We start from the raw sequence: 10,885 nt of genomic DNA, 5'->3' as shown, positions 1-10,885 counted from the left end.
TCCAATTAATGGAACAGTCTGTACATGTGTATATGCTAATAGCTTGGGTAGGGGTTGGCAGGTTTTTGCAGAATGTAAATACCTTAAATATCTGTGCTTTTGGAGAGTTTTTAATGGCAGGCATCCTCAACTACATACTGCAGCTTTTTAGGGTAAAGAGCATGTACCAAAATATAATGTGCTTAGATTACTCATTTAGTAAAGTCTCATTACTCATACTCATTTTCTGTTGTTTTTATCATACTAAATACATTTTCTATTGCTTAGAAAAAATGAATTTGATTCTTCTCATGTGTGTGTGTGTGTATGTTTTTTAATACAACTTTTTCTGTTGCATTGCAAATCCAAACCATGTATGCATCACTGTGTTACTGGAAGGGTTTCTTGCTTATTGGGCATAAAAACATTCATTATTATTATTCACAGTTAAGGATTATAGATACTTATAGGTAATATGCATTTGAGGTTTTTTTTAGCTGTGCAAGGCTTGCTTATTTTCTATATTTGCTTTGTAAATTGGACCTTTGTCTTCCAATTTTTAAATTGCTTTTATGAAATTTCAGACTAAAAGGGATCAAATGGTTACCCTTCTGTCTATGGGACTGAATTCCTTCCTGACAAGTCAAGGAATATGCCTTTAAGCTTGTTTCTGTAAATTTTCTAGTTTTAGAATAGCTTAAGAATTTATAGTTCTTTTATCATACTGATTATGTAAGTTTTAACGTGTTGCTGACTGATAATCATCATAGAACAGAGAGATCAAGGACATTATTGCATTTTTGAACAACTTACATGGAAAGGAGAGAAAACAGATTTTTAGTGGTTAATGTTAACCATGACATAAAGGACTGAGAATCTGTTGAATCATACTCATAGAAAATAGATTACAGACCCTTAGTATAGTCTCAGAAGTGCCTCATCAGAGTGAATTTGCCTATGCATTTTTATTTTACATGTAATATATCCAATGATACGAACACTAAAAGTCTGGGAAAATATCCTGGTTTTTAAAAATTGAAAAACCTTTCCCTCATCCCTTTTCCTATAAGTTCCCATGTAATTTCTTCAAGGATATGTGCAGATGTTAATGTACTAATTAACATCTAATGCACAGGTTTACATCTGCACTTATTTTAGGATTTTATGGTCTTTTTGTATAAGTGTAGAGTCATGGGCCATTCATTGTGTGAGAAATTTACTATGAGCTACATAAATTTAGTATATTTAAAATAGAAATTTACTATGTTCACAGTAGAGGTGATTCTTTTCCTCTCCTAGTAAGGATCCTGGAGTGATAGGAGGGCAAACCAGACCAGAGTGAGCAAGACTTTCTCTTGTTGGAATGAGGGACTGTGTGCTTTCTTTAGTTGTTGTCTGTTTGATTAAACATTTGGACCTTTCAATGAGGAGGTAGGAACTCTTGAGTTTTTTTTTTTTTTTTTTTTAAATAAAAAAGTAGGCATTTAAATGTAGTCAGGACAACATCTAAATATTATTGTTTTTTGAAGAAGTGTTTCTCATACTTTAATGTGTAAACAAATCATCTGAGGTTCTTTTTAGAGATACAGGTTATGATTAGGAAGGTCTAAGGTAGTACCTGGGATGGTCTGCATTTTTAACAAACTCCTGTGTGATACTTGTGTTACTGTCCCAAGGCCACACTGAGTAGGAAGGTTCTGGAGCAGTGGTTTCGAATAGAAATTTCTGTGATTGTAGAAAAATGTTAAATATCTGTGTGATGCAATATGGTAGCCACTAGCTACATATGGTATTGAACACTGGATTTTCAACTTTCTTTAATTTTAATTAATTTACATTTCCATACCATATGTGGCTTTGGCTACCATATCGTACAGCATAGAATTTAGAAACTAATTTAATCAATTGAAAAATTTATGCTTAATGGCAATAACCCATGTAGAATCATGTTGCATTTTAGAGCTGTGGCCAAGGTTGTCTCCATTTAACTTTACCACTGCCTGACCTTTGTCTGTGATAGACAAGTATGCACAGGTGGAGTTGCCGTATTGCATGCTCCCTGATGGCAAGAGCCAAATTGACCTTGTTTGTTACTCTGTTTTCCGGTGTTCAACACATACTTGGTGTACAGTAAATGCTGGCCGAGCAAATGGAGAAATTAGCTAGCTCTAAAGTTAGGAAGTCTCCCTCCCTGTGTTTCCAACTTTCTATTCAAGCCTGTACTTGGGAATAGGGGACAGAACTTGGGGGGCACTGACATGGAGTATTTTGCTTATGTTTTGGGAGGCTTCTTTTTGTTTTGAGGTTCCATTAAATGATATCTTGTTGGTTACAGGACATTCTTTATTCACTGATTCAACAAATATATCCATTTTACAAGATACTGTTGCTCTAGGCTCTGAGAGATATAATGGTGAAGATAGGCAGAGTACTTGCCTTTTGGAGTTTGTATTCTAGTGGCAACAAAGCAACTCAAAGAAAAAAACCTTTGCCTAAAAACAGCTGGGCCCAATTTCTAGGGAATGTGTGTGTATAGAATTCATAATTGTGGATCTCCTGAAGGCTCTAGGGCAAGACAGGACAGTCATATTCTCTTGGGGGAAATTATCCCATTGCTCAGAATCCCTCATGATAATTTTTTTTACTTGCTTCACATATCAGCTTCCTGTGACCCAGTATGCACTAGACTTGCCAAATAGTTCTTGTTATTAGTAGTATTATTTTCTTCAACCATTTTTAAAGGAGTATGCTAGCCATAGTGGAAGAAAATCTATTTCATTTACTGGTCCAGGGTTATTCTCGGAAGGGCCATGGCCTTTCTAAAGCCTATCTTATGGGCACATTCATTTTTCCATGATTTGTAGAATTTTTTTAAACCGAGGTGTAATTTTTATGCAATATTACATTAGTTTTGACTATACAACATGATGTTCAATATTTGTTTAAATCGTGAAATGATCACCACAATAAGTCTAGTTAACATCTGTCACCATACATAGTTACAATTTTTTTTCTTGTGGTGAGAACTTTTAAGATCTACTCCTTTAGCAACTTTCAAATATGCAGTACAGTATTGTTAACTATAGTCACCATGATGTATAGTATATCTATATGGCTTATATATTTTATAATTAGAAGTTTGTACCTTTTGACCCCTTTTACCCATTTCACTACCTCCACCCTCTGCCTCTGGCAACCACTGATCTGTTCTCTATATCTATGAGCTTGTTTTATTTATTTATTTTAAAAAGATTCTACATATAAGTGAGATCATACAGTATTTGTCTTTCTTTGACTTATTTCACTTAACATAATGCTCTCAGGGTCCATCCATGTTGTGGTGAATGGCAAGATATCCTTTTTTATAGCTGAATAATATTCCATTGTGTATATATACCACATTTTATTTATCCATTCATTCATCGTTGGACACTTAGGTTGTTTCTGTATCTTGGCTATTATAAATAATGCTGCTGAAAACATGGAGGTGCGTTTATTTTTTTGAGTTAGTGTTTTCCTTTTCTTTGGCTATATACCCAGAAGTAGGATTGCTGGATAATATGGTAGTTCTAGTTTTAATTTTTGAGGAACCTCCATACTAGTTTCCATAGTGGCTGCATCAACTTACATTCCCATCAGTAGTGCATAGTCTCTGTTTTCCACATCCTCACCAACAATTGTTATTTCTGTGCCTTTGAAAATATCTATTCTAACAGGTATGGGGTGATATGTCATTATGGTTTTGATTTGTATTTCCCTGACGATTAGTGATGTTGAGCATCACTAATTTTTTCCATGTACGGTTGACCCTTGAACAACACTGGGGTGAGGGGTGCTGACTCCCTGCACAGTTGAAAATCTGTGTTTAACTTTTGACTCCCCCAGATCTTTCCTATGAATAGCCTACCAATAACATAAACAGTTAGATTAACATATTTTATATGTTACATGTATTATGTACTCTATTATTACAATAAAGTAAGCTAGAGAAAAAATGTTATTAAGAAGATCATAGAAAGAGAAAATATGCTTACAGTATTTGCATGTAAGGGGACCACACAGTTCAAAACCATGTTGTTCAAGGTTCTTTTGGGCCATTTGTATTTCTTCTTTGGAAAAATGTCTATTTAGATCTACTGCCCATTTTTATTGGATTATTTGGGGTTTTTTTGCTATTGAATTATATGAGTTCTTTATATATTTTGGATATTAACCCCTTATCAGACATGTGATTTTAACTATTTTCTCCTATTTAGTAAGTTGCCTTTTCATTTTGTTGATAATTTCCTTTCCTGCACAGAAGTTTTTTAGTTTGATGTTGAAGAAAATTTTTTTCTATTCCATTTCATTATCTTAAAATCTTGTATCTGTGTTCCAGAAATGGATGGCTATTTAATGTACAGCCCAAAGCACTCTTAAAATTGATCTTGTTAACATTCAAAAGTATCCCATTTCTTTCTCAGTATATTAAATCAAAAGAAGTTTTTAAAAAATTTAGTGGGTTCGGTTTATCATAGGAAAAGCATCTTTACCAAACAACAGGAAACAGTTTGTTAGGAATCTGACCACATACACAAAGCAGTAGATGAGATTCCTATTAGAAAGGGACAACTTCTAAGGGACTATAAAAAGATAACCTCAAAAGTATATATATTTCATATGAGTGTGAAAAGCTCTTCTCTCTCCCCACCGTCCCTCCTACACACTTTACATTTTCATTCCTTAAAGGGGATAGATAAATGCAGTAAAACTATGAGCTCTTATTAATTTAGATTCTACTAGTGTGTGGTTATATTTAGGTAAGTGCTAAAGTTCTTTTTTTATACTTAGCAAATCCCTTTGTCACAGATATAAGACCAAATTTGGGCAGGACTAATTCAGTAAGACTTTCTGGAGGAGTAATAGCTATTTCAGTTTTCAGTTGAATTCTTACATTAGTAATAGATGTAGACTGACAGAAGGCAAAGAGAAGACTTTAGAAGTTAGGTAGCAGAGCCCACAGCAGTTGGCATAGGCAGAGCAGTGGCTTGGAAGCCTGTTGAAATTAGATGGTGTGAGTGATAATGGATGTGGATACTGGGTGGAGTGGAAGAAGGGACACCCCTTGCACCTTTGTTCTGTCCATTCTCCCTTTGTCCTAGCTTAGGCACTTGCTCACCTGTGCTATTGCCAGCAGCCTGTGTTGTTACTCCTGAATCTATTATGCTTGTACTTTCTCCCCTGTGCATCCTTCACATGCTGCCAGTGTGAGCTTTCCATGCTAAACAGACTTTTCATGCTTTGGCAATATTCAGTTATAAATCCTCTGTGTTTAGTACATAGCAGGTAATAAATAAATGTTTGCTGAATTGAGTCAATTTGGAAATGATTGGGATTTAATAGAAAGTATGGCTCTGTTTTAAAAGGGAGCAGAAAAAATCTTAAAGTAAAAGAAGCATTTGGTCTTTTTTTTTTTTTTTTTTAAATCTCCCTAAAATAAATAGTCCCAATTTTTAAATATAAGGAATAAATCAGAAATTCTAAAGAAAAATGTTAGGATTAATATTTTAGGAAGTTTCGTTTGTCGTTAAAGACAGCTCAAGTGGTGACAAGAAATGCAGACAACAAAAATAAACTGCTCTTGCCTTCTAACAAAGGGGCGCCTTATCGGAAAGGAAGGACTTGATGTCATGCTGAAGCCTGTGCCTGTGACCTTTAGGGCTATTTCTACCCAGAAGTCACCACTGCGAGAGCTTTCCATTCTTTATTACGTTTGGTAGTATTACTGCTCTTAGAAACGAAGGTCTGACGACTCAGAAACCTCTTAGTTTTTCCCAGGAATTTACTCCTGAGAAGCAAAAGCCCAGGAATCTGGTCCTGACCTTTAATTCTCATGTAATACTTTATTGGACATTTGACTTACCTTGGTCAAGTCATTTAGCCCCTTAGAATGTTTATTTCCCCTGGTCTATGCTAGTCCTTATTTACTTGAAAAGTAAATAAAACTTATTAGAATAGTCCTTATTAGAACAGTAAACTTGAAACAGGAGAACTGATTAGAATAGTCAGGCCAGCTGTTTGTCACGCAGGACAGATTTGCCTTTCTCCCTTTTCTCTCTTTTCTTTGACCAGTTGCCAAGTTGTTATATGAAGACACCACAAGCGTTTGCCCACAATTGATGCATTTGCTGTCTGTTCTGTGAGGTCCATTTAATGAAGAGTATTAAAAATAGGATAGAGAACTTATTTAATTTCTTGGAGGCCCCTTTTCTTGATTTCTTTGTGTCCATTTTTCTTTGGGCCAAGATGCTAGTGTTTATTTTAGAGGTCATTTATAGATGGTAACTTAAACTACTAGAACAAAGTAGGTTCCTAACTGATAAAGTTTAACTTTTCTCTTTGTTGAATGGATTTCACTATGGTAAGTTTTGGTGTTAAATTTACACATGGCTTCAGTGGTCACTATGGAGAATTTTGTTTAAACACTTCATGATAAGTTAAAAATTGTAGCCTTTTGAAACTTTAAAATTTGAGCTAACATCATGTTTATTTCATGTATATGTACTCTATGTAATGTGCAGCTAAAACTATTTTAACATTTATAAGGAGGAGAGCGACTTCTTGCAAGGCTGGTGATTTAGGGAAGCCTTAATTAAGCAGAAGGGGATTTGAGGTAGGTCTTGAAAGGTGAAAATAAACCGATCATCTAGAGATGGGAAGAAAAAGTATGTCAAATGGAGAAAAGAGGTTGAACAAAGGCAAAGGAGTATGAAGCTCTAAATGTACATTTAGTTAACTTTATTTCCAGTATATATTGGAGAGAACCTTTTCAAGGTATTTGTATGTTGCCCCCCTTCTACAGTTAGAGAAGCAATGGTATAACATTTGAAAAGGGAGTTGAGGGAGAGAAAGAGAGAATAGATTGGGAAAGATAGTTTGAGACCGGATTATGGATCCTAACTTCTAGATCAAGGAGCCTGAACTTTATTTTAGACTTTATTCTGCAGGCAATGGGAAACTATTGAAACCAACCTAAAATTTTGTTTTGGGAAGATTAGTACATATAAGATGAAGTGGGGAAATGAGGCTGGACATTAGATAACCATTTCAGGAGATTTTTTTAAATTTCAGGGAGACGATTGAAGACCCATCCTAGGGTACCTCACTACCAGTAGGGGAGGGGAGGGGAGAGATGTAAAGCATAGCAGAGGTAGACTAGACAAGTTCTGATTTTTATTTGTTGTGTCATGTTGTTAAGTACATCATTCCTTTGAGCCTGTTTTCTCACCTAATTATATTAGGTTGCTGCATTAATTCTTAGATTCTTTTAACCTTTAAAATTTTATATTCTTATGATCCTCTTGTTTTCGTACAAGTATACTCTAGCTTAGAGAAATAAGAAAAAATATTATAAACTCTAAAGGAAATATTTTCCACTGTGGACTAAGTACTTCTCTAATCACTTTAAGCTATTTTGTTGAAGAAAGAAAATGTGTTTATGGATTGCTCACTTTTTTTCACTTTCCTTGCATATTAACAATAAATTTATAGCTTTAAAGTGCTGAAGAAACGAAAGTCTCTTGAGTGATTAAGAGAGAGAAAACCGTTAAAAGGCTAAAAAGGTGTAAAAAAACATAAACAAATGCCCTATAGAGTACTTTCCAATTCATTTCATAAAGTCAGCATTATTCTAGCACCCAACCAGATGAAGATAATACAAGTGCAGACCAATATTGCTTATGAATATGGATGCAGAAATACTAGAAAGCTGAATCTAGCAACATAGAAAGAGGATTATACAGCATGAGCAAGTGGGATTTATTCCAGGAATGCAAAATTGGTTCAGTGTATAAAAATCAATTAATGTAATATACATGTTGCTAGAATAAAAGAAAAACCCCACATGAGCATCCCAATTGACAGAGAAAAGGCATTTGATAAAATTCAACATCCTTTCATGATAGAAACACTTGGCAGACTAAGAGTAGAAGGGATCTCTCTCATCAGGATATAGGGCATTTGTCAAAAATCCACAGCTAACATCATATTTGATAGTGAAAGACCGAAAGCTTTCTCCTAAGATTAGGAACAAGACAAGGATATCTGCTCTTTCTACTTCTATTCAGCGTTGTACTGCAGATTCTAACCAGGGTGGTTAGGCAAAAACAAAACAAAACAAAAACAAACAAACAAACAAACAAAATGAAAATAAAAGGCATTCAAGTAGGAAAGAAAAAAGTAAAACTATCTCTGTTCACAGATGACATGATCTTGTATATAGAAGGGATTCCTAAGGAATTTACAAACAAGCTATTAGAACTAATAAGTTCAGCAAGGTTGCAGGACATAAGTTCAATATGCAGTAACCAATTGTATTTCTACATGCTAGCAGTGAATAATCTGAAAATGTAATTTAAAAAAAAAAACAATTCTACTTGTAATAGTATTAAGATACTTGGTAGAATAAATTTAGTCACTAGAGAAATGTAAATAAAAACCACAGCGAGGTAGCATTTCACACCCACTAGAAAGACCATAACAAAAAGATGGACAATAATGGAAGCCTCACATGTTGCTGGTAAGAATGTAAAATGGTGCAGTTGCTTTGGGAAACTGGCAGTTTCTTATAACATTAGACATGGAGTTACCGTGTGACCCAGAAATTCCGCTCGTAGGCATATCCTACCAAGAGAACTGAAAATATATGTAGACATAAAAACTTGTATACAAATGTTCATTGTTCTTAATAGCCAAGAAGTAGAAACAACACAAATATCCATCAGCCAATGAATGGCTAAAGCAATTGGTATATCTGTACAGTGAAATATTATTTGATAATGAAAAAGAATGAAGTTCTGATACATGTTACAACATGGATAAACCTGGCAAACATTGTGCTAAGTGAAAAAAGACAAACACAAAACGCCACATGGATATATGGAATATTCTGAATAAGCAAATCCATAGAGACAGAAAGTAGATTGGTAGTTACCAGGGGCTAAGGAGACAGGGCAATGGGGAGTGACAGCTGATGGCCAGGTGGTTCTTTGGCGGGGGGCAGGGGGGAGAGGGTGATGAAAATATTCTGGAATTAAATAATGGTGATGGCCGCACAATTTTGTGAATACGTTAAAAACCACTGAATTTTTAAAAGGGGGAAAAATTAAAAGACCTGTGGCATTCTTTACTGAAAAATTAAAAACGTCAACATGTCATCCTAGATAGAGGGATCTTTATTGTTTTTAACTGTCTTCCTTTTCAAAATCAAGGTTTGAAAAGTTGTTTCCTCTTAAGATTTCAACAAGCTGCATCCTCTTAGTTCTGTCTTGTGAAGGTGTTTTATGTACTGCCATCTCAGAAAAGTGTTTCTTGGATTCCATCTTGATTCAAATTTAATTTTAAAAATATTTTTCAAATGATTTTAAAAATGGAATATGAAAACAGTGTGTGCTCTTGAATGTATTACTATTTCTCAGATTTCTCCTGCTGCAGGATAGCATATGTCAACTCGCGTTTCCAAGTCACCTCATTTTCTGCATGTTTGGAATCAAGTCTTCGATGTTGTTCCAGTGTATATATTTAGACATTTGTTAAATATTTCACTCAATAGGAAGGGTGTAGCTTGCAACTAAAAACAACAACAATAACAACAAATGTCCTCTTTCATAAAGTTGTCAAAGTGAGTGCACTGCATTTCTGGTATACCTGACGATTTTCTTGGTACAAAGTAACCAAAACCAAGTTTAGAAGGAAATTCGATACAGGGGCTACTAAGACTATAACTGTTATTCTTAAACTCCCAATTTAAATTTTTGTTCATCAGAACATCTTCATTGTTCTCACCAACTGCCATTTTAAAAAGAAAATGTAAATTTGATCCAATATGGCAAATATATACTAATTATTGTTTTCACTGCTTCCTATGTGGGTGTTCCACAAAAGATACCAATTAAATTTTATGCAGCTGGGATCCTGGCAATTTTTCTCAACACATTAAGTTTCCTATTCCATTTTGACTTCACTCTCATTCTCCAGGGATGTTCTGAAAGCATTTTTTTCCCCCACAGAAATCAAACATTGCAGGGAAGGCTTCTGTCTGCAAGATATTTACCGACTTTAAATAGATTATATCTTTTCTCTGAAGCTGCATCTCAGAGATTTTACTGCACAGATATTGTTGGCTGAATCATAAGGCTATTGTTTTGCCCCATATAAAATTTTAGTTGCTATTTCATGAGTGGTATTCGAAAAGTGATATATATCTTTATTTTAATCTTTTCGTAAATGTAGCAGGTAGGTTGCATGTGTGGAACTTTATCAGAAGCAGGGTTAAAAATGGCATGTGTCATTAGGTTGCCTCCTTCTCTGCAAAAATCCTTGTGGTTCCACTCATGGAAGCTAAGTGGAAGGAACCACTGACAAGGTTATGAGAAGTGGGAGCTAAACAGAATAAGAATCAAATAAGGATTATTGAGTGCCTAATATGTGTGGATAGTTATTAATACGCATTGGAACCTGTTATTCAAAACAAGTCATGTGTCTATTCTGTTCTACTCATAGGTGATCATGGAGGAAGCACTTTACTCCCACCGAATGTCACAAATGAATTTCCAGAATATGGGACCATGGAGGAAAGTGGAGAAGGCCTAAGAACTTCTATCGAGTTTGATGCAGAGTCTCTGCCATGCCACCAACAAGGGCAGGAGGAGGTCCAGCTTCTTGCTGGCCACCACTCTGGGCTTGACAGTGTTACAGAAGGACCAAAAGATGTTGGAGAGGCCCGCTCTCAAAGTCACCTCAAGGAACAAAGTTTACAACCCATTGACTCTTTGATTTCAGCTCTGAAAGCTACAGAAGCGAGAATAGCTTCAGGGACGTTACTGGCTACAAAGGTACTAGACAAAGATGCCGTTTCTAGTTTTTCAGT

General features: G+C 35.1%; 1 protein-coding gene across 1 annotated transcript in view; it reads left to right on the top strand.

Annotated features, from left to right (window-relative positions):
* Window positions 1-10,885, top strand: part of PSD3 (pleckstrin and Sec7 domain containing 3) — a 364,145-nt gene that overhangs the window by 93,429 nt on the left and 259,831 nt on the right. Inside the window, exon 3 of the mRNA XM_015592799.2 lies at window positions 10,519-10,885. This exon is cut by the window's right edge and continues 744 nt beyond it. Coding sequence (XP_015448285.1) covers window positions 10,519-10,885 — 367 coding nt within the window. The remainder of the gene's footprint in view (window positions 1-10,518) is intronic.

Source organism: Pteropus alecto, unplaced genomic scaffold (assembly GCF_000325575.1).
Source record: "Pteropus alecto unplaced genomic scaffold, ASM32557v1 scaffold24, whole genome shotgun sequence".
Taxonomy (NCBI): domain Eukaryota; kingdom Metazoa; phylum Chordata; class Mammalia; order Chiroptera; family Pteropodidae; genus Pteropus; species Pteropus alecto.
This window is presented reverse-complemented; position numbering and strand designations above follow the sequence as displayed.